Here is a 25,333-nt window from a genome sequence, read left to right as displayed (position 1 = left end):
GCTGGTCAGCCTGTAGGTGACGGAGGAGCCGGGGGGAGCATGTGCTACTGGTAGCTGAGCTGCTGGAGGCACTTGGTTCATTCACAACACAGTTGTGTCACATGATACACACCTGTGACTACTGCAGAGTCAACTGCACTTTCATACTGACAACAAAAGCCAGATGTTAGCGGGGGTTAGTGGGTTTTTTGCCCAGTGTGAAAGGGGCAATACAGGCATGATTGAAAACAATATGACGTCTTGAGGAGGGAAAGTGGTTGTGCAGATTTAGGGAAGACTACGTTGTGAAAGGGGTTTTACAGCACTGGCAGAGTAGGCATCGCAGTAATACTTACAACAAACAACAAAAACAGATCTAAGGCATCCGGATCAGGAAAAACAAAACAAAACAAAGACTATCGGCTGACTTTGAACTGGCCAGGCCATGCTTTATATACATTATGCTGGGCAGCTTAATCTTTATTCATTATGAATCATATTTTATTAGCTGATTATAGTTTGTATCAATTGTCTGAATGCACAAACACACAAGTAACTGCAGTGAAGTACACAGAACAATATTTCTCTCTGAAATGTAGTGGAGTAACATGAAATGGAAATACTCAGGTCAAGTTAAAGCCCTTCAAAATTGTACTCATGCACAGTTCTAGAGTAAAAGCACTTAATTATATTCCGCCACTGAATATTGCTGAACCAGGTAGAGATAGAACTTAAATGATGCAACAGTGTCCAGCAGCAGCAGCAGCAGCAGCAGCAGCAGCAGCAGCAGCACTGACCTTCTGCACCACGTTCTCCTTCTGCATCTGACTCTGTCTGAGCTTCTTGAGCAGCACCAGGCGAGCCTCCTCCAGACGCAGCTCCTCTCTCAGAGCTTTGATCATCTGCTGCCTCTCCTCTCCCGTCTTCCCCTGGAAGTCGCACACAGGAACGGTGACACATGGCGGCAAATTTAAGGCAACTTATGACACTTATTTGGATTCTTTTACATGTTAATCTTTGAAGCATTCATGACTCATGTGTGATTGTTTCCTTTAACATAACAGATGGACTTCTGTTAGTGAGTTCCTACAAGTGATTTAATTTCTACTGTATGTTATTATTTTTTTCATCATTTATGATTTTCCATGTGATGTGTCATAGGTTGCCCTATGTAGAGAAGCCCTGTTGTGGATGCTCTGTCACTTTAACGTCTCCCTAATACTAATATGTTGATGAATCCAGGACTATAGAGACATGAAGTTAGACAACCCTGACTCTGACTGACCACTATACATGTAGCCTATCTATTTGAGCTTGAAGTGGCTGCTGTTGGTAGTTTTACCTTGAACATGTCCAGGTTGGCCTGGTGCAGACGCTCCTCAGGTCGAGGAGTTGTTCTGGGGCTGGACGCCTCGTTGTCTGAAAGAATGATGACGTCTGGAGACGGAGTTCGTCTGTCATGGTCCGCCTCACTTCATGGGAAAACAAGAAAAACAAAATGTCCCATCAACATCTGAAACATCTGAAGCGCACGGTCATCGTAAAATTTACCATTTTCTCAAAACTTGATCTGACCATGAAGATCTGAAGCTAAGTTACTCAACTGTATGCCCAGTCTCAGTCTGTTAAAACCACTTTGGTGGAGTATGATATGAGGAGCATCATGGCCTCTGGCAGGCGCTAACAGGGATGTCAGGATGTCTTTCACTTATACTTACTATTTTAAAAACCTTTATTCATATGTCAGTTTACAGGCTGTTGCAAACTGATGCAGTGCAGCTAAATAGTGTTCAAACTGTCCATCCTTTGGGTGACTGCTGGCTGGGGTATGCCCTGGACAGGTCATCAGTTCATCACAGGGCTGACACACAGGAATTCAAGGAGAGATCCCAAAGTTTCTTAAGGTACTAAGGGCTGTATCCATAACCAGTGAGTACGCACAACATGGGACTGACAGATGCGTATGCCATTTCCCAGGGACAAATTTATCAAAAAAGTAGCACTGAAATGCTAACAATGATGTCATGATGTGGAGAAGACGGATCTGTGAAGATGGCGAGTGTGTAGTGTTATAAATCTCTAATAATGAAGTCTTCTGTATGCGTGTAATCTGTAGGTCTGGAGCCAGCTGCCTATAGCTGGCTCCAGACCTACACATGGTTTGAGACAGATTCATTATATTTAATGATAATTACACTCACAACGAGCCTGTTTTCAACCACACAGTTCTTTGATGATTCTGAGTTACTGTGAGACACAATAAATCTTCTCTGCTGCACCAGAACCACAACTCTGTCTCCACACAGCACTATTCTAGTTTCTAATAGCAAAAATATACATTTTCGATCAGGTTTCAAAGCAACGAGAGACAAAATCAGAGATTCTTTTGAGATCAAACAATGCAATTATCCAACCACAGAGTTGTGATACTGACAACAGCCTGTGGTCTCACCAAGGTGTGAGAGGTGAAAGGTTTAGCCTGCAGTCCTCAGTGGCTGAGAGGAGAACTGTCACTGGCTAGTATTATGATTTGTAGCCTATTAACATCGGTGAATTGGCCAAACTACAAAATTAAACTTTGGACTATTGTCTGGTTAATAGGCTTTGTGTGTTTAGTATTTATTCTTGGCCAGAGATTGTTTTATCAAAGAGCTGTAAACACCATCATGAAAACAGTCCTCAGTCACATGTGTCATATTGTTGTACTCATTGTAAATAATTATTGAGGCTTCACAAATTCCTGCAGGTGAATACTCGGAGGAGGAAACTGCAGACCACTGAATACTGAATTAATAGTGACTGATTCATCTGTGTATTAGTATGATTGGTTAGTTTGTAGCAGCATGGTGCTGTTTGACTGTGATGTAAACAAGACACACAGTGGATGGGTGTGCATAACAGCAGCACTTTTCAAACTGGAGGCTGCACCTATATGTAAAGTGACTTTCAGGGAAGGGCTGCCACAAACGATTATTTTGATAGTCGACTAATCACCGACTATTTTTTTCGATTAGTCGACTAATCGGATCATACGTAAATTGAATGTATAACATACAGTTTATCGCACCAGCATGCAGCTGCTCTTATATAACAATCATTAGCTTTCAGCTTGAAGTGTTACTTACTAAAAATGAAGACAATTAAGATGATAGTTCATTAAACCTTTAATGAAATATAGGGGTGCAACGACTAGTCGACTAGTCGACAAATAGTCGACTACTAAATTAGTCAATGACTAATTTAGTCGTCGACTAGTCGTTAGTGACGTCATCGTGTGTGTATCCCACGGCATGCAATGCCACGCTAAACAGTGTTTCACCATAGCCAATTGAAATAGCTCAGAGTGAGACATCTCATTTTCCCCAACTAAATAAGAGCCATTGTTTTTTGTGCAATTCATAATCTGACTACTTTGATAGTCGACTAGTCATCGACTACTATAACGACTAGTCGACTAGTCGTTAGTGGCAGCCCTATTTCAGGGACAGGAAACTGTCAGGATGCTGCTTCACAACAGTTTTTTCTCTGCATTTTGGTCTTTCGTACACACGTAGATGGCGCTTTACTGACATGCAAGAACATTTACAACTTGTCCTGTGTAAAGTAATTCCTGAAGACCTCTCTCCATTTTGTCTCCTGGTTTGTTTACGTCTAGCCTCTGGTTACCTCCACATCCGCGTGTGATGTAGCCTACACCGTGTCACCCTCTGATGAAATTATGCTTCACGTAGCCTGGTTCATTTGCTCAAAACAGTGTATGGAAACGCACTAGATTCACATTTTGATTTTTTGCAAACTTTCAAATGTTTGCTTAAAATTCGCTTGGCATTTTATGGAAACATGACTATTCAAAAACACATGGTCAATTTTTATGTCTGGACGGGTAGAAGGAGAGATTACTGGGAAATATTAGAGTGACACACGTTTATCAGTGGAGTATCTGAATCTGTACATTAACAGAATGGATGTTTTATTGTTTCTATTTGAAAAGACACAGACAGACATTGATAATTCAGTGATGGAAAAGAGAGACAAAAACAACTGCTGAGAATATTTTGCTGACGAGCGCATGCCCAGTGTATGTGAATGGCCATGGTTCATGCATTGTCAGGTGTGTTGTGTGCACGGAGATCATTTTTGTAACAATGCTAAAACGCTCATTTGGCCACGTTTTTCTATTTTAAAACTGTTTCCAGAAATGCTGTGTGTACGTACAGACTAGGTCTGAGAGCAGCGGTCTGCAGGTTTATATTCCGACCAAAGGCTCCGCCCACTGGTTAGCAGTCTTTAAGTAGAGAGGAACTCTGAATCAGCTGCTGAGGTGATCAATAGGCCTTTTTAACAGAACACATGTTGACATGTGACAGCAGGAAAAACACTCGAGGAATGATGGCCGAAGTCACTGTCAGCGTCCTGCTATTGTTCATGGTGGCTCACTGTCAGCCATGGCACATATGTTGTCAGAACACCTGTGCTTCTCCTGCAGTGACAGGTCAACAAGTCAGCTGAGGAAAAGACCCTAGGAATGAAAACCTTAAGACTGTTAGCACGGTGTGGCCAGTGATGGAATGTAATTACATGCTGCATCAGAGCCACAGTAGAACATTCTTTAATTCAATTATATTTATCATCAATCTGATAAAACAAACAAACACACAAAAAAACACTGATTCTGATCATCACAGAGATGCTGGACTTTGGGGTGTGTTTGTGATGGTTGGACACTTTGGCCTTACAGAAAACATACCATATTGTCAGCAGTATTGATGAGCTACAGTATTGTACTCGACTGTAACAATGAAATGGTTTGGTAAACCTTTCAAAAATATTATGGATAACCTCCCAGTAGTGAAAGTTTCAGTCAAAGACACTAAACTCTCTAAAGACACACATCTGTGCATTTTGTCATCTGATAACTAGAGATGGACCTACACGGTTTTTAACGGCTGATATGGAGTATTAGTAATCAAGGAGACCAATAACTGATATTTGGAAGCACAAACATTTGAAGTAAAAGTAAAAATCATTGCGTCAAAATTTAGAATAATCAGTGATGGACTGGTACTTCACGTTCTCTGTTAGTATACTTCCACTCCACTAAAATGAAGAGGCAAATGTACTCTAGTTTCTAGTTATTTTGCAGGTTCAGATTATTAATACTTGCATTTATAAATAAATTTATTTTATCTTCAATCTGACAACGAAAAAGATCAATCCCGATAATCTGTAAAATGCTGAATATCAGATCTGATAATCTGCCAGACCAATAATCAGTCTAATGCCTACTGATAACACATTGTCCTTTGACAGATTACCGTTATACATAGACCCTACTCTTCTAATATAGCTTTTCACACTGCTTTTAACTGTTATTGATTTTACTGTGATTTTATGTGAGTCTCATGTGTGAAAATGTTTTTTCATGTTGTCCGAGCCCTAACCGAAGGACATTTTCTGTCACTGTGTGATAGACAATAAAGTTTCTTGAAGCCCACATGAACTCCCACCCCAGAGTGAACAGCAGTCATGTTTAGAGGGAGACAGCGGTTATTTTAATCCCTGCGGTTTATAATGTAGACAGACTTTATTCTCACCATCGTCTCCCTGCGCTCATATCCACAGGCTCATCCATGATGTTCTCCTTCCCATTCTTACTGGGTCCAACATGGCCACCGTGGCCTCCCAGCCTCAGACTCCCATTCATCTTCTCCTCATAGGCAGCACCCATTAGGCTCTGGTGGTGGAGAGAGCTGGCTCCAGGGCCCTTCCCGTCTCCCAGGGGCCCCGCCACCTCCAGGGCTGCGAGGTCAGCTAGGTCCTTGCGTTTAAGTAGTGCCAGCATCTTGAGGCGCTCCATGGCCTCGTGGCCCTCCATTTTGAGGCGCTTGGCCAGTGCCTCCTCTCGCTCGCTGGGTGACTCCAGGCCTCGCTTCAGCAGGTTGAGCCTCAGCGCCTCCTCAGACATCCGCTCCATCCTGGAAGAGACGGGGGGACAGAAGTGTTAGCAAGGACACGCCAAACATCAACTATAAGGATCTCACACTGGATTTTAGTCAAACAACAAAATGCACTTGTCCATGTCGCTTAAGGTGCTGGCATACTTATTTAGAAGACTCATCCTCTATAGACCATGAAATCCATTCTTGTTGAAATGTCCTGCTGGATGTACAGACAGACCAGTCAACATTACCACTGTTACGTTCCTCTGTCAGAACGGAAAGCCAACAAATCCAACCAACCAATCTCACCCTATTGACCTGGGAATCAGTGCAGTGAAATTCCAGGTTGCAACAGGGATAAATAAATAATCGGACAATATGAGCAGCTGACGGTAAGCTCATTCAGATGGAAGTGGGTTAAATACAGCGGGCTAAGAATAGCCTGGATCTCTGTACTTGACAGTGACAAATACATTTGAGAAATGTTTGATGCCTGTATGTGTGTGCATGTGTGTGTTACCAAGTGATTCATAGCAGTAAGGAAGACTTTTGCAAAGACAACAACAGTCCAAGTCTTATGAGCACATTAGCTCAGTCATGTGACTGGCTTCAGCATGAGGGCTGACAGTGCAGTGAAACAATCAAGAAGCTGCAGCAGAGCGAACTTCCACGACCTGAAACTCTTACTGCACATGTTGCAGATCATTGAAGGAAGCCTACAGTGTATATGCAGTGAGTGAAACAGGGTCTCATCTGGACTCACAGTCCTTCATTACTCCTGATGATGAGGTTCTGCAGTTACTGCTTTATTTTTCTGTTTGTAGCACCATTGTGTGCAACAATAATCTCATCAAATAGTTTTCCAATATTGATCTATACTACAAGGGTAGACAATACGGCTGGGAAAAATCTGCACAACAAAGTGCAATCCAGTAGAATAAGCCTACAATAAATACTTCCTTTAGAGTTTTGTAGTTTAGAATTCCCAGTCACTATCAACATGTGAACGCAGCACATTCTTCTGGCCTGAGGAAGACACTGGTAGTACGTGGTAGAGTGCATTACAGTGACATAAAGCCACAACAACGTTAGGAAGCGACACTATTATCAAGTGACAGTATGAAGAAAATGGATATGGCATTTCACTAGCATCTTGTACAGAGATTTGTCACCTAAACACCAGACATGACACGCGTACAGGCAGCTAACCTAACAGTGATTCTAACAACGCTAGCCATTGAACAGCACAATGAGCAGGCAAACCACTGCTGCAAAGCTGTCAGTGCCTGTAACCAGAGCAAGGTGTGTGCGTGGCCAACACCTGAAATACTGTCATTAGAAATGCTCAGTGCTTTACCTCCCCTCCATTTCCATGGCAAGCAAAGAGACTCGTCTCAATAAATCAGCCTGTTCACATTTTCTTTGCAGAGGTCAACGTTTATGTAATACTTCATGCACAATGGAGGCTGTGCCTGATATAATAGCTGGTGGTTGGATTGAACACTACTCAAAAACAATGACTACAGCTGCAAAGAAAGACGGGCACTGAACCAGAGGCCCCATTCAGACCTGGTATCGCTATGAGTGATCTGGTCACAAGTGGACAGCTTAAAGTACAGCTGTGAATGCCCTCAAGACGTATGAGGAGGCACTGAGATCCAATCACTCAAACCATATTCAGAGGTGGTCCGGGACGCATGTGGCCACATTCTTTTAGCAGTGTGTACGGACATTTGACCTGGACCACATTGAAGGACCACCTACTCAACTGACGTCCTCTGTGAAACAAGAGGAAGAAGAAGGAGAAGGAGAAGAAGAGGAAAAAGGGGCAGAAGAAGGATTTTCATGGGGTTCACGACATGTTTGGGCTGTCTTAACCTGTCAGTGTTAGCAGCAGATGTTTGTGAACACACTGTCTGTTTCAACTGATCCAATACCAGACTCCCTCAACAAATGGTCTGATTTTAAGAGTTGTTGAGTGAGGAGAAACTTACCAAACTTTGTGAAACGGCTACGACAAAATCTAAATCATTGGTGCCTTCTTGTAAATTCAGCATTAAATGAAAACATGAAGTTGTTTGTTTCCTTGTAAAAAGTGTCAGTTTGTGGCAGCATGGCTGTACCAGCCTGTCTGCTTCTGTGTCTAAGTGCTTAAGTCTTACCTGCCAACATTTAGCAGCTGTTTGAACACACTGTTTACACTGATTTCACCATTTACACTCAATTTATGAAAGAAGACACATGTAACAGTAACCAATATAGGCTACTTCTTTGTCCCTGTCTTCTTTTGTCTCCCTTAAAAAAATTCTCAATTTAGTGAGTTGTTGAGTTAGGAGAAACTTTTTAAACTTTGTGAAAGGCTGTCTCTGGCAGAGTTAGCATTATTTGGGCCTTCTTGTAAATTCAGCACTGAAGTGAAGTTCTTTCTTCCTTTGTGTAAAAAACATGGTGTCTGTGTGTCCCAGAGATGTAGGTGTTTATTTGCATACAGAGCACTGGAGTGACATCTGATCACAGGTGGTCACTCAGACTCATGTGGAGATGAATGTTAATGTCAGGTGTGAACTGATGGACTGAGAGCTGAACAATGTGGCCGGATCACTCAGGACGGTTATTGATACCAGGTCTGACCTGGCTCAGTGGTGACTAGTGTCACGGTCACCTCAACTGTGTTCAAACTTTGAACCAAGAAAGCGTGCTAAAAGACGATGTTCACAGCCACAGTGACTCGGTGACACCCAGCATTGCTTTGTGGCAGATACATTACAAGACAGATCATAGATAGATAGGTACTTTATTGATCCCAAGGGAAATTTGAAATAGCAAAACAGAACAGATCATTTCTTGGGCATCTATTCAGAAATTTGTATTTCAACAAGAATGGCACTCAGTAGAGTGCATACCCCCGCCAAGGCCCTACAGTTCCCTTTAATTCAATCGGCCTAATCCAATCTAAAACATATTTAAATCCGCTAGATCCAGATTTTTTATTTGGATCCGCATCAAATTGTACACAATCATAGATATCAGCCACCTGAGTACACCTGTTTTTTTCCATGCATTATTCCTTGAGAAATTAACGGAAAGGTTGAAAAAAGCCCCATCTCACAATGTTGAAGAAAGTGGGATGAAAATTCCTACATCTGTCTCTTTATCAGGATGCAAACCAAAAGTTAATGGGTCTGTTCTGAGCTGAGACCCATCCTCCATCCAAGTTTCATGGAAATCTGTTCAGTAGTTTTTGTGTAATCCTGCTGACAAATCACCCAACCAACAAACAAATGGACATGAGAGAAGCCTAACCACTTATAGGGGAGAATACACGTCATGCAACAGTGATTTTATGTTCTAGACCATTTCTACAAATCATGAACAGTTAATATAACAGCAGACTAGTGTGCAGTACAGGTTCCATTCATCATGAAACATGATTGAGAAAGATGACATGATTTGTAGTCATGGACTGTGTTTCCTGTCTGACATGTTTGACTGTTTGCTGCTAGTTGTTTGTCTGTGAACACCTAAATCTACAGCTTCTCCTCCATCATGAACGAGGGTACATCATGTGTGCAGCCAGACAACATGCAAATGGATGCTTTCATTTCCAGCACTGCACCGCGACATTAACAACACCTGGACCTACACTCAATTTGGCAAAAATGTCATGTACGCCAGAGTGTCAGTGACTGTAATTCAGACAAAGATTTAATTGGCCTCGTTATCACTTAATCAGCTTCCTATTAGCAGATTATTCCTGCTGGTGTCGTTCTATCGTTTCCCCTCATCTATTGTATCATGGTGCTGTGGCTGCCACCGCTCTAATCTGTTCATTCTGTGCTCCTGTAACGTCTCTGTTATCCCCCTCACATCTACAGCAGCCTCTTTAATACAGGGAGGAGTCTTAATGATCGCACAATATGGCCCTCCCCGCCACTTCTTCTTCTCTAATTAATTTGTGACGCAGCTGCGGAGCCCAGTCGTCGCCTCCATTTGCTGAGAGAAAAACACAAGCAGCTCCTGCAACCTCTCGGCCGAGCCTCCACCTTTAATGAGCCAGAGAGCACCGCTGAGAATGGCGCTGATGAGCCAATCAGGGTCGGCCTTGTGCTGCGCGTCAGTAACTGGCACCCAACACCCTCCCCCTCCCCCCAGCCACTGCCGCCGCCGACTGCCTTTACATAATATAATGACTGTTTCAGTCAGCTGCTACACAAGCCACACACTCTTTCTCCCTCTTTCTCCTCAACCACACCCCCACCCCCCCCCTCCCATAATCCCTCCCACCACCTCCCACCCCACCCCTCTTGCTTTGGGCACTCTGCCAGGCCAATGCAATAAAGGAAAAGAAAAGAAAAGGAGACATGGCGAGAGAGAGGTAGAAAGAAACAGGGTGGAGGTTGATAGAGGACGGACGTAGCTCCACCTAGAGCCAAAAGCACACTTTTCTCAAAGCCAACACCAAGTTGGACAGGTAGTCATCTTCATCAAAAATCTGACAAAAGTATCCTCGTGCTGGTAACATGATGTGACCACAGCGTGGAGTACCAGAGAAGAAGCCCTCCGTCATAAACCAGCAGTTAGACAGTGTCCAGACATCCATGTACAGCATAGCATTCCAACAGAAGGCAGGATTTTGTAACCCCCTCTCCTGCTCCAGCTGTACAGTACCACAAAGAAACCCCTCCCTGCTCCTCTACCCTCCCCCAATTCCTCAAACCCTCCGTCTTTGCCTCCCCCCTCTTTCACTGTAAAAATAAACACATGCTTACTTTCAGGGGCCCCTTAAATGTAGCCAGAGCTGAGGGCTTCATTTGTTCATATTACACCAGCCAATCAGGAGTGGATATGCTGTCTGTGTAGGCATGTGTGCACGGCCGTGTGTGTATATACGGGGGGTAATAAAGGAGTGACACAGCCAAGATACACTCAGAGCGGAGGGATTTTTTTCTTCATCTTGCGCTATCCTCGTTCTTTGTGTGTAGGCTGTGTGTGTGTGTGTGTGTGTGTGTGTGTGCAGGGCTAGAAAGGAGGCAGAGATGGCAGCTCTCTCCTGACATAATGCCAACTCTTAATTCCCTCCTCCCATCCCCCAACACACACACATCCACACACACACACAGCCTACACGCACACACACCATGTTCTTTATGCACGGAGCTGTCGATCAGATGGCTGCTGCTAAAATGTCCTCCTCAGAATTAAACTAGCGGCCTGCCGTCACACTCCAGACTCCTCCTGTATGTGCACAGCAGAGAGCCTCCACCCGTCCTGTCCTGTCCTGTCCTGTCCTGTCCTGTGTGGCTGTCCACCAGGTTAACACCATTGTCAGCTGACTGAGTGTAATGGTAATAAGGCCATTTGCAACTGCACTGAGGAATCTGCTGCTCATTTCACGCATGATCTCCGTCATGACAATTCATTTGGCTGATGCAACTCCACTCCTCCCAGTCCGCCTTCTGTCTCTCTCCACCACCTCCACCTTCTCCTTTTCCTGGACTCCGATTTTCACACACGATCGGGGAAGCGCTCCGTTTCATTTTTCAACAGTTTGATTCGTTGGTGGATATCAGGCTTATCGCTGAGGCGCAGGGGCCAGATGTGTCAGCCATGACTTCCCATCTCTACCCGAAGACAAAAAAAAGTGCAACTACTGATCCAGTGCTGCGAGTCATCAACCGCATCCATTTGTGCCATTAATCCTATCATCAAAATGGTGGTGATGGGTGCAAAATGGCGGCCGTGGCACCAAACTGGCAGGACCCCGGACCCCAAATCAATGTCATGTAAGGACAGCCTACCTCCTTACTTATTCTCTCAGACTGTTTTGGATTTAAATGATCAGTTTTCCGATTAAACACCAGATTTCTTTTGAAACCATGGTTAGGCTCGTACGACGTCCTCTCGGTTGTACGCCAGTTGATGCACTGTATACCTCCATGTAGATTTATTTGGTGGAAGTCGTCACTATATTAACATGTTTGATTCCAGTGAATAATTTGCAGTCAGAAACATGTTATCTTCACTTAGAGACTATTTATCCAGAGTACAGAGGACTGATAGACAGCTTTATCACATGGTGCAACAACAATCACCTGAAGATCGACATCAACAAAATCAGTGAGCTTGTGTTGGACTACTGCTGTATATCTGCTAGTGTGTACATTTACTGAGAGAAACATAAATGTGGTCACATGCCGAGTCATTAAAGCTGATTCTACACATTGTAAAACATGGATGCTTCACACACATGTTGAACCGGCAGCACAGAAGATCTCTACAACCAGCACAGTTTCAAGGTGGGTAGTGTCACCAGTTCAGTATCTGACCAAATGTGAAATATGGTCAAGTTAGGGAGCTGAATAAGGACCAGAAAAGTGTTGACCTTTTGATATAAAATGTCATCACTTCATCATTTTAGCCTCCTAGACATTTGTGTCAAATGTTGTCACAAAGTGACGTTTTTCCACCAGCACTTTTGCCCGCAGAGTCAAACCGACCCTCGCTGATTTGCTTTTCCACCACCAGTTTTACTGCGCCGAGTTAAGTCGAGCCACATGGGCTGACCCACCTGTAAGCCTGCAGGCTGCGGTGACAGCTCGTGACTGCAGCCAACCCGTAACAATCACCCATCTCACCCTAAAATTGATACCCAACTCAGGTCTGTGCGCGACTCCTGAGAGAAAGATATTTCTAAAAGTATTCAGCTCTCAGTACTTTTGTAGCTTCTAACTGAATCTCTTTAGTTTCTCTCGTCCTGTTTGTACTTTCAAACATCTGCTGTGTTTTACTGTTTCGTTGTGTTCACTTTCAGCTGTTTCAGGAGTCATGTTTAGTTCCTGCTGGTGAAAACACGTTACCTGTAATGCTGCTTCATGATAAAAGCTATTAAGGGCGCACTCACACTAGGCAATCCGTACCAGGGGAGGAGGGCCAGACCGGCAGATGTAATGGAAAAATGGCAACAGTAGATGATTATGCCAAATTTGAAGAAATTCCCTCCTGGCATTTCTAAGATATCACATTCACGAAAATGGGATGTACATCCCAACATAATGCCTTCGGCCATGGCCTTCAGCAGAGCGGAGGCATGAAGAGTATTGTTTTCTGGGCACAGGTAGCAATGGTAAAATGACTTTTGCCAGTTACTAAGCTGGGATTCAGTCTGATGGCAGCCCTGCATTAAAACAGACAAAGGTTGCATTGGTGGGGCGCGATGTTTAACATGCTTGTGAGACAATCAAATACGATTGTGGAAGTGGAGCTTGTTTAACAGATGAATGAATATGAAGGCTGATCACACATGAACACATTGCACAGTGGTTTGTGTTTTTCACAGACAAGATTTTACAACTCTGGAGGCTGTAATGGCAGCAGCTGTTACTGTATATTTTTGGTGATAGCAATCAAGAGGTAACAAGTAGAGATACAGCATTCAAGTTAGAAAAGTAATCCACAACAAATGTGCACTTGTGCATGATAAGCACCGTGCCAGAGGTTGACAACAGACGTTTCTGTAATAGTTAAACCTGATTCAACTTTAGCCGGATGGACACAAGATTTGACAGAAAAAAAGGAGATGAAAAATTGTGTAGAGGGGCGTGATGGCTCCAAGGCAAGCATAAAAAACAATAAAAAGGGTTTCTCTTGCAGTGGTTAGCACAAACAATACTTTCATGTCTTGTATACCAACTCCCAGGGCTAGGTATTAAACCTCAAGACTTTCTGAGCACAGGCCAAAATAAGTCCATCGTTTCGAGTATCGATACAGTGGACTTATTTTGGCCTTATTTTAGTCTCAAAAGTATCGACATCACTGAATTGTCAGTTGCATTCATCGACTTTTTGTCTTATTCTTAGATCTGATATTTCTTGATCTAAATCAGAAAATGTTCTTACTTTTTTTACTTCACTCTTTCACTTTGGCATTCATTTATTTAGCACTGATGCACTCTGATTTTCTAACAAAATGAAGAGTGTGTACGTCGCAAACTTATGAAGATTTGGATGTTGATTTTGGTAACTGCAGTGCAAGAATGACCTGCTAGGGGGCCCGGTTGTAAGTGTACCTGTGTTGAAATATTACACTACAGCCACAGTTTTGCTGTGGGGTTAATAAATCAAACACAAATTAATTTAGGAGTAATTAACATGTGAGCAGAGTCTGGAAAGTAGACCCTCTTCAAGGCAGGACCTCAAGATCAATCCTTAAGGCCCTGCATATTCTCATACTACTGAACACAGTTGATTTGCCACATACCAGTTGCTGCACACAAGCCTACTGGGATCAGGAGCCCTGGGACAGTTGCCTTTTTGGTATCATTTTGGCAAACATGTCAAACATCTTGAAAAAATACCCAGTCCTTGTGCTATAGCGCATTTCATTATTCAACTACAAATGTCAGCCCTTCTACAAATTCATATTTAAAAGAAGAAAATATAGACATGTAGAAAAAACTCACTTGTATAACATGACGAGGAGGCAGAACCTTTATCCTGGTGTGTCTCACCTCAGGTCTTTTTCATTCATACAATCATGTTGACTATTCAACAGACCACAGAGGAGATTCACTGTAACATTTTGATGTAAGACAGGAAAAAATGGCTTACGTTGAAAATCTTAGCAAGATTCTCTAAGATGTGAGATGCGCAGTCCACATTAGCAGGCGGCATTATATAGAATATCGTGAGGGCAGCCATCAGCAGTTCTTACTGCTGGCATCTAGGTCATGTTAATCATGGCAGTGCTGAGCTTTAGGCTGTGTGTATGGTTGGGCTTTGTGCTGAGGTCACATAGGGTGAACAGCAGGAAGCTCTGAACTCAGTAACATCAGACTGTATGCACGGGCATCCGGCTGCTTTCTAATGTCCACATTTATCATATGGTTACGAGAAGTTACAAAATATTTGTCATGTTTTACAGAACAAACACAGCAGCTCATTTAGCAGAGGTGTTTTGGCTGTATTTGGCTTCTAACTTTCTCTGTCATCGCTCATTTTAAATGTCAGTCGGGCCGATCTCAGCACAGCTGCTGACATTAACCTGTACTTTGGTCTGTTTTGTCTGTTGATGTTGTGTTTGTGATCATTTTAATTGCACCTCAGCAGCTTAGTAGTGACTGCTGGTCAACAAAGTACTTTAATACTCATTCATTGTGTGACAACAGAAACAGAAACAGAAATGATATAAATGATATGTATATGGTGATTTCAGCTGCATTCCAACAGTGCAGAAACAAATTAACTATTCAAAAACCAAATGAACTCAAATGACAATAAATGGAGGCATCTACGTAAAGTAGTATCCTGACCTATTCTGGATTTTCTGGGGCCAATATTTAGGGGGAAAAAAAATCCAATATCATTATATAGGCCCATATTCTCGTGTGTGTTTGACAAAGATACACATGTAATGGATGCAGGACATTTTACAGTTCAACGATACATCTTACTGACCAGTTGCATCAGTGTATTGAAACAATAAACCTCACTGGTAATTAAATTAAGTACTGCCCCAACCATCTTCTTCTGCATTATTCTGTATATATAAAAAAAAGTTTTCATATCACATATCGGAACATATTGGACAACATACATCAATGATATCTGCAGACTGATATATCGATTGGGTTCATATTTATATACAAAGACCAGCTACAACATTAAAACCACTGACAGGCCAAGTAAATAACATTGATCATCTTGGTACAATGCAATGTTCTGTTGGGAGACCTTGGGTCCTGGCATCCATGTGGATGAGGAACATCACAAAGAGCTCAAGGTGCTGAGCCACATGGCCCCCAAACTCCCCAGATCCAATCTGATCAAGCATCCCTGTGATGCACTGGAACAAGTCTGATCCATGGAGGTACATGACCTGTGTCTGCACAGTATACTCACTATTGATGCATCCAGGGGGCGCACCCTATGTTGTCCCTGATAGTGCTACATTATGAACAACAAAATACAGAAACAAACAAACAAAAAAACTTGCTGTTTCACCGTTCACCATTTTCTACTGTCTGCACATGCATCTTGAGCAGATAAGACCCAGTCATAGTCTCAATCATAGGCACATGCTACTTTCACTGCAACAAGGCCCCAGAGAGTTGGTTAACCTAGCCTAGTGCTAAATGCTGTCGAGTGCTGCTCAATAAAAGGCATAAAACATAAGCGATGTGTGCACTATAAGTATGTGCCATTACCATCTACCTCAGACTGTATATGCTTCTATCTTATACATCTGAGTAATATATGTTGAAGTGAATGAATCACAAGTGCTCAATAAATAAATAATAATAGACGAACACAGAAGAAATCCCCTGTAATTTCCCATCACCTCACGTATGAAGCTGAAGTGAGGATCAACTCAAAAGTGTGTTTTTTTAATTATATGGCAGATATCACAACCTGTGCACTCCTGTAACTTTCACCAGCAAAAAACTGATAAGAACAGCACTGAGGGCAGTAATGAGCTCATGTGGTTATTGTCACAGCCCAGATTTGATTGCAGACCCACTGCACTGAACAACAACATCACAACCCACAAGACTCAAAGGATCTGCGTCTAACGTCCTGGTAGCACACACCACAGGACACCCCCAGAGGTCCTGTGTCCATACCTCAGCGGGTCAGAGCTGCCTTGGCGACATGAGGGTGACCCACACAACATGGAGCAGGTGGTTTTAATGCTGTGTCTGATCAGTGCACATTCATATGTCAATTTCAGATGGGAACTGCTCCAGCAGAATTAAAGCTGGTACACTTAAAAGACAGGGTTGTTAATTTTACAAACATGCAAATAGTAAATACTACACAATTCATTCATGGTTCTCTCTCAGACGTGTCTGAATCTTGTAGAACTAGTTTAACTTTGAGGGATGTAAAGTCTACTAGTCTCAATCAGGCTGATTCTCAATGAAAACAAGTGCAGTCAGCCAAGGACTGTTACAGACGGCACCATTTTCTCTCTTGTGTCAGAGGATTTGTTGTGGACCTCCAGGACTTTCTACACAGTGGAGGTAATTATAAGAGTTAGAGGTGGTCTGTTAACATGCATTATTGTTACTGAGCTGTCATCCAGTTTATCTGCCAGTAAGCAACTTGAGCCAGTTGATGTTAATGCAGATGTTAGCTAGCTACTACTCACTAGTCAAGCTAACATTCGCCCTTAAATAGCTTTTAGAACCTTATCTGTCATGTGTGTTTCATGAGATGTGTGTAAAAGATGTGCTGTTGAGTTCATGCAACAGTCTCAAACTACTCCTTTTCTCTTCTTTTGATTTATGACTGCATTTTAAGGTGGGTGATAATTAATCAGATGGACATGTTAAAGGATAGCTACCATTTTTTACAACCTGGACCTTATTTCTAGCAAAATATATTATCATTTACTCACCCAGATAACTTTGGTGTCATTTGGCATCGTTCGGACGAAATTAGATCCAGTGGAGCACCGCGTATATATCCATATAATGTAAGTGATCCGGGCACCGAAGCGCAGCCTCTATGAGCATTATCTGCCATGAAACTAGTTCATTTCACCAATATTTTGTTACGATACGCTAGTGCTATTCCCCTCTGAGTCCGGGCTCGTCTGTTGTCAACATCCGGGGACTCCGAGGGGAATAGCGCTAGCGTATCGTAACAAAATATTGGTGAAATGAACTAGTTTCATGGCAGATAATGCGTTATATAGAGGCTGTGTGTCGGTGCCCCGTTACTCGCATTATATGGATATACCTGCGCTACACTGGATCTAATTCCGTCCAAACAACTTCAAATGACACCAAAGTTATCTGGGTGAGTAAATGATCATATATTTTGCTAGAAATAAGGTCCAGGTTGTAAAAAACGGTAGTTATCCTTTAAGTAAAATTCTTCCAATTTCCCAAAAGCTTCACCAAGCAGTTGGGAGGGAAAAAAAATCAAAAATCAATTCAAAAATGAGTTGTTGTCGTTCAGTCATAATGACAAAAGTTATCAAATGTTATGTCTGTTGTTATTCTTTGTTTTTCCAGATAAATGCTGAATGTGTGTATTACCACCATCCACTGCATTCCAGATGTACAACCTCACAAGCTGCTGAAGATATTCATAAAAAGAGGACAGACAGCCAAAACACTACAGAGCATTCTGGCAGCCAGCTAATGAGAAGAATGAAGAGTACGTTCTGAAAACAGCAGCACTGTTCTGTTGCTGCACATCGCTGCTAATATGAGTGAGGAAGAAGAATTCTGACCTGCTGCTTTTATTTGCTCATCTCTGTCTTGACCAGGATGACAATGTTTTGGACGAGAGGCATGAAACTCAGTTCTGTCTTTACTACATCTACTATGTGTACTACAAGTACTACATGTGTTACTTGGAGAGTCTATTTTATTAAGGTTCAGTATTTTAAGATTTTATGTGTCCTCTCTTCTCCAGCTCTAAATACGTCACCAGTTAAATGCCTTTCCCTGTTAGTACAACACTCAAATGCCACATCTAGGCTGAAGGAGTTGTTGGTGCGTGATGATTCCTCCTTTCCACACTGGCTTCCTGTGACCACAATGTAATGTAGAGATGTGAGACAAAATACAAAGTCCTTGTTCTTCACAATAAATACGCTCTAAATGAAATCGAGTATATCAAGTATATTTGTGAGCCCTCAGTAGTCTGACTCAGACAGAACAGTGGGTATATTCATCCTGACAGTCATTCTATTTATAGGTTATTTTTAACAGTTGTCACTTTCAAAAAGACGATTTGGAACCAAAAACTTTGAATGAATTTCTAACTTAGATTGTTGCAGCCTTGTATTAACGTTATCTTAATTTCAGAACGAGGTCTGAGGATTGTTTCCTCCATGTCAGTCAGTGTGGTCATGTTATAAAGTCATCACTCCACAGACTGTATGGATAGAAGGAATGATGACACACCAACGACTCTTTCAGCCTGTATATGGCCTGTGAGTGTGGTTCAAGTTATGTTTAAGTATGTGCACATTCCTGACTCTGTCTGACTTGATTGTTTAATGTTGACATTTAATTTCATCTTGTTTTATTTTGTGAATTTGGATTCTATCCTGAAGCTTTCATCCAGGAATCTACTGAGCAGCCCACAGTGGGGATACGTGTTATGAAAGACCAAGACACCAGTGTGTACCTTAACAAGGATCCTGTTGATCTGGTGCCAGAGTACATGTCACATTTAACAACACTGACTGTTGGCATCTGAAAAAGTTTAAAGAACAAACTGTATTCCTTATGAGACAGCAGTGGCTGATGTGGCTGTAAGATGGAAACGTGTGGTGATGTAGAGAATTGGTGTCACCAGGTTGAAACACTCGCATCTGAAGGGAAGTATTTTTCCTAGCTGAGAATATTTGACATTTTATGTGATTTTTTTTGTTCTTGCACATTTAATGTTGCGAATATTTGCTGTTTCTGGAGTAAAGGCTGTAACTGTTACATAATTTTCAATGGGAAAAAGTGTTTAATGTTGATCAAGAAAAATCAAATGGAGACGTATTAGGCAACAAGAAATGATTGATTACATTTTAATTGTTTTAAATGAATTTAATGTATTTTCTTGTATTTAAACTCAAATAAATATTTAGAGTAAATACTGTGATAAACAGAATCAATTAATTGTAATTTAACTATCACAACTATGAACATTTAATTGACATCAGAATATTTAAATACCAAATATTATTAAGTGAACAAATATTGTTGCAATAAAAGGGATTGAATTGTGTTGGAATAAAGTGATGAAATTGTGTCGGAGTAAAATGGTCAAAGAGTTTAATTTACTTAATCAAAACACATTTCAATCACTTTTTATCAACACTAATTACTAGTGTTGATTGAACAAATAGTTTGTGTTGCTTTCACACAATTTTGTGAGTTTCTGCCAAAGCAAATGATCTATGTGCAACCAATGTCTGCTATCGAATTGAGTAAATCCAATGCATTTCGTTTTCAGTCTAGGTAAAGAGAGCAGGGGAAAAGAACGCATGGGAGACGCTGCAGTCACGGACCTGGTGGACACGCACACACTGGGACTGTAACGGCCCAACACTCACAGTATGGGGGTCACAGTGCACTGCATGCAGCCACCCGCAGACTACACGTATGTGGATTGATGTGCGTAATGTAAAAACCAACTTGTGAGATTTGGCGTGACTTCTGCCCACAAACTTGTGGTCATAGGCCGTTACCACAATGAACTGAGGTTAGCACAACAAGCAAGGTGTGCGAGTCAGTCACACTAAGGCTGAGGACCTGTTTGCGACCTTTCAATCAGTTGTTTGGGAACAGTTTGAATTTCATGTATGTGATGAAAGAACAATTCAATATTTCCTAACTCCCCAATAAGAAAAGAAAAAGGAGAGACTGAAGGAGAGAGAGAAATAGAAAGTGGGCATGTATGGGCAGGTGAGAGAGTTTGAGGGTGTGTGAACATGATGAGAGCTGAAACTGAAACTTGTATTTGGTAATTGTTGGATACAATTCCATGTATTTTTCTGGTGAATCGATGAAGAGTAAATTACATGACAGACTAGACTCCGACACTCAGAGAATGACCTGTGGCCGCTGTCTCATATCAAGAGGACCGACGTGTGTAGAACCAGGTTGAGTAGACACACATGAGGAGGGCTATGAATGTGGCCAGAACTTTGGCTGGGAGCATTGAGTGTGGTACACAGTGTTCTGTGCAGGAAACTAGCAAGAAAATACAAACCAGTGCGACTGGCGGAGCAATAATGGAGGTGAGAAGGTGACCCAGACAGAACAGCTGGCTCAGCAGACAGCAGGTGGAGAAGGAAGACAGCCCCATGAACCAAAGTAAAGATTATTCCCAGCTACAACTGGTCCAAACACTATTGAAACCAAAAGCCAGTTTAAGCAGCCCCTTGTCACTCAGACCCACGTGGTTATTAAAAATAATCAGCCTCAGCATCATTGGTTATGTGTTGATATCCAGGCAGCTGGAGACAGCAGACTGACAGCGGCACAACACACGACTCACCAGAGCACATGGACACCTCCACCTCTGTTTCATTGATGCTGCTGCAACTTTGTGACTGAGAACAGCAGGAATAAAGTCGCCACCAGCTCGTGTCCTGTCCACAGCAGTGCTGCTCTGCCAGTCTGACAGAGGCTGCTGTGTGTGTGCAGGAAACTCCTTGTGTCTAATCATACCAACAGTCTCAGGAAACTACCAGAGGCAGCTACCATCTGGCTGCTTGAGCCAGTGCTGGAAAAGATGGAGAGATGTCCAGAACAACAAACCTCTCTCTGTGTGCCAACAGGAGGCAGCGGCTCAGCTCGCTGCTTCAGCTGACACACTGGAACAACATCTCAACAAAACACACACACACACACAACCAGTGGCTGCCTGGCTGTAAAGGATGTTGATGACAGGGCTGCTGGGAATATGACCAAAATTTGCATATGGCCAGTTTTTGACACTAATGAGGCCAATCAGAATAGAGCCCATAGCAACAGAGTTGTAATTGGTTGTGTGGAGCGGCTCAGGAGTTGATGGTTGTGGGATGCAGATCCAGAGCCAATGGGAGCTGAGCGAAGGATGCTGGTAGTGTTTTGTTGTCGGTTGAATTGATTGGTGCGTCGGCTCGGTACAGAAGTCACATCCAGCAGGACCGCAGTGTGATAATAACACACACTTTCACCTGCTGACTGTGAATAAACAGCACGTACGGCAACACACACACCTTCCACCTCGCGCTCAGACACAACGCTGCTCTTTATTAAACTAGACAACAGCTCATTGTGGGCGTTGCTATGACAACCAGTCGTCTATTTTTAAGCCGTGCCACTAATCAATTCCTGTTCTGCTGTCGCCTGAGGGGTGGGGGTGTGCATGTGCGTGTGAGGGTGGAGGGTACTGATGGGAGGGGATGGGGGCAGTGGTAGGGGGCAAAGGGGAGGAGGAGGAGGAGGAGGGGTGAATGTGCAGTTGGAGACAAAGAGCATAGTAAAAGAAGTGAGAGAAAGAAACAGTGTTGAGTATTCATCTCATACCAACACACTCCACACAGCAGAGGTCTTCATCCACGTCTCCTGCTGCTCATCAACCAGCCACAAAAGCTTATATGATGATCACTGTGATCATTGGGTCATCGCTTTGGGACAAGATACACACTGACCGGTTACAGTGTGAGGATGCTTCTCATTGTTTGAGGACTGTTGGTCAGACTCAACGAGCTTAATTAGAAATGACTTCAAACTCTGAGAGCTAATTATGGCATTTGTTATTATTATTTTTTCAATGTATAGACTAAAAACTGTATTTAAATAAAATATAATTAAATCAGTGATATCCTGAAGGATCAGTTTCAGAGTTGATGCTGGCATAAAGGATTGTTATCAGCTAAAACTAGAATGGCACTCAGTAGAGCGCATACCTCTGCAAACAGTCCCCTTTAATTCAATCATGCCTAATCCAATAATAAATAAAACCTATTTAAATCCACCAAATCCAGATTTTTATTTGGATCTGCAGTGTTCTCACTCATTGATATAAGACACATAAATACACCTGATTTTTTTCATCAAAAATTATTATTCCCTGAGAAATTACATTTGGAAATGTTAAAGAAAGTGAGATAACATTCCTGGATCTGTCCCTTTTTTCAGGATTCACACCAAAGTTTAATGGGCTGAGACCCATCCTCCATCCAAGTTTCATCCTTTCAGTAGTTTTTGTGTAAACCTGCTGACAAACCAACCAATCAGCTAACAGACAGGGCAAAAACACAACTGCCTTATCTGAGGCCAATCAAAATCAGATCCTTTATTGAACTCTGTTGTATCCACCTCAGTCTACTGCTGTTAGAGCACTCCTTTCCTTAATGACAGCCATGCTCTACAGTGCGAAAATTTCCCTCTATGTAAGAGTAAAAATTTGAGTGTGTGAATATGGAGAACTTATTTGGGCGCATTGCTGTGTGACTGAGTTCAGACACTGAAGGTGGTAAAGTGCACAGATACACTACGCCACATCTGAATCTCTCTCTGAGTCTCTCTCTCATTAACAAAGAGTAGCAGTGTAGAAACATTCATGTAGCAGCTTTTCGCCTTCAGTCAGAAGTGAACATCACTTTTAGTTATAACTCAATATCTCTGAATCAGGACCTCTACTATTTGAATCAAGTAGCTGATGAAAAGCAAGGAGTAAAAGCCAGCAGACTACACACGTTATTTCAAATTCATTATACGCATTTAATCAACATGTCAAATATTCTGCTACTCTCATTTTCAGGTTACAGCTACGGGTTGTCAACATTAATTAGGCTGCCATTAAAAACTGTTTCTGCCTCTCAGCCAACAAAATGTGATTACAGATCTGAAGTCAACCTCAATAGATTTGATAAGGGATAAGAAAGTATTTGGATTTGATATGCAGATACATTCATTTTGGATTCAGATTCAATGAATTGCTACCAAACCACAACCTTAGTGGAGGGCGTAGCATGCTCACAGCTCAACAGCTCAACCTCCACTACGCAGGCACCCGCGCCAATCAGAAGGGCTGCAGTGACAAAGACATGATCCTGAGCCAGCTCGCCACCCACCGACACTGCCAGGGGTATGCCTTCATCCATAGGGGTAGACTGATTATGAGCCTGGACTAATTAACGAGGCTGATACTCAGAATTTTTCACATTATTGGTATCAGTGTTTTTTGTGTACAATTGCTGATGAAATTAATTAATTTAAAAATACAATACTTTGGCTCTGATGCAGCACTTTTTCACTAGCTCCATTCACATTGCCTTTCCTTTTTTTCGAACAGAGTTTTTATTGAAGCTTATGTACACTTCAAATGTACATATCTGCTTTTGTTGTTAAAGACATTAAAAGAAAATCCAAACTAAACAGCAAAACTATTTACAACTTGGCAGACCCACTTTACTAAGTTAGTCTTGGCATGTTTTACATCCACACAGAGAGGGAAGAGTGGAGTTAAAACAAATATAAATAAAAGTAATAACATCAATAAATAAAGAATTAGTAACTTCTAAATAAAGTGTAACTCTGGACAGGGTTACATAAACTCTATATATCGCAATAACGTTATGTCGCAATCTTTATCAGTGGTAATCTGAATTGAGCAATAACAGGAGCCCATCCGATTAGAAATATGTCCATCTTTACATGAAGTTTCGTTGTTATCTTTTCCATTGCATACACTTTCATTCCCCTCTCATGCCATTGATGTGTAGTTGGTGGCAATGGTTTGAGCCATGATCTTGTGTGAATCTTGCGCTGATATTGCGCCCCACCGCCTGTGTGACAGTTAGAGGCGGAATGGGGGGACAGTTTCATTCCGCCTCTGATCCGCCAGTGGAGGTGGTAACAGAGCCGCACCAGAGGCAAGACAATGATATTAATTTTTACCACAAATCAGTTCCAAATATCAGTTATCGGGCTCCTCGATTACTGTTAATTAGTATCAGTATTAGCCCTGAAAAAAAACATACTGTTCCATCCCTAAAGATTAAATAGCTATTAGGGGTCACATGAATTGATAAATACCTCAATACAGTAATAATAATAAACAATAATAAACAATATAAATAAATATATCCATAATATAAAAACGATATATTTGTTGCAATCACAACAGCACATCAGTGCTCAGAACACTCGTAGCAATATTCCCATTTTTTGATCATTGAGAGTATGACAGAGGTCATATATTGATGGAAATGGACAGACATCCTCCAGATAAAGAGGTTCCAATTTTCAATGCAGACTGCCATTTGGATGATGCAACTTGTGTGTAATGTGTGTCATCCAATGGGGACACCTTTTATAGCAAACCACAAACTGGGCAGTTTGTCCTGAGGATGTTGTTTGGGTCATCAAAACATCAGGAGACCTCCTCTGGGGACAATGAACTTCCACAGAGGTCTGAAGTACCATAATGGAAGTGGCTGCATAGCAGAATGATAAATATCACTATCAAAAACTGCCAACATCTTGAAGGTATGATGGAATAATTGCTGCACCTGAACCATTCATGTGCCATACTGCCTGCAAGACAGTGGAGGTGACTCCCTACCACCAAACCCAAGGGTTCCCTTCATCTCATGTCACTGTCAGTATGAAGAAAGTGTCTTTTGGAAGCTATGGGAAGCTTTTGGGAGGGCACACCAGTACACCCAAGGTAATATTTAATCTTGCCCCTTTAATTTCCATCAGTGTGGGTCGACAACATGCAAAAAATGACTGCCACGGCTAAACCATTAACAATTTTTACATGAAAAGCGAAAGCTGCTCTTAAATTGCACCATTAGCAATGAAGTAGAAACGCTCTAGAAAACATCAAAGTACAGCCAGCGACAGTCAATTTCTACACCTATAACCGTGGTTGGCAGGTTTAGTCAGCTGTAACTAATATAA

General features: G+C 42.1%; 1 protein-coding gene across 1 annotated transcript in view; it reads right to left on the bottom strand.

The window, feature by feature from the left end:
• gatad2b (GATA zinc finger domain containing 2B) overlaps positions 1-25,333 on the bottom strand; it is a 58,767-nt gene that overhangs the window by 17,328 nt on the left and 16,106 nt on the right. The window contains exons 2-4 of the mRNA XM_084378575.1: positions 5,574-5,954; positions 1,322-1,451; positions 777-908 (exon numbers count right to left, since the gene is read on the bottom strand). Coding sequence (XP_084234701.1) covers positions 777-908; positions 1,322-1,451; positions 5,574-5,953 — 642 coding nt within the window. The 5' untranslated portion in view covers position 5,954. The remainder of the gene's footprint in view (positions 1-776; positions 909-1,321; positions 1,452-5,573; positions 5,955-25,333) is intronic.

Source organism: Pagrus pagrus (assembly GCF_965226575.1).
Source record: "Pagrus pagrus genome assembly, chromosome: 17".
NCBI lineage: Eukaryota > Metazoa > Chordata > Actinopteri > Spariformes > Sparidae > Pagrus > Pagrus pagrus.
Note: the sequence above shows the minus strand (reverse complement) of the source record. Positions and strands in the feature narration are given on the sequence as shown.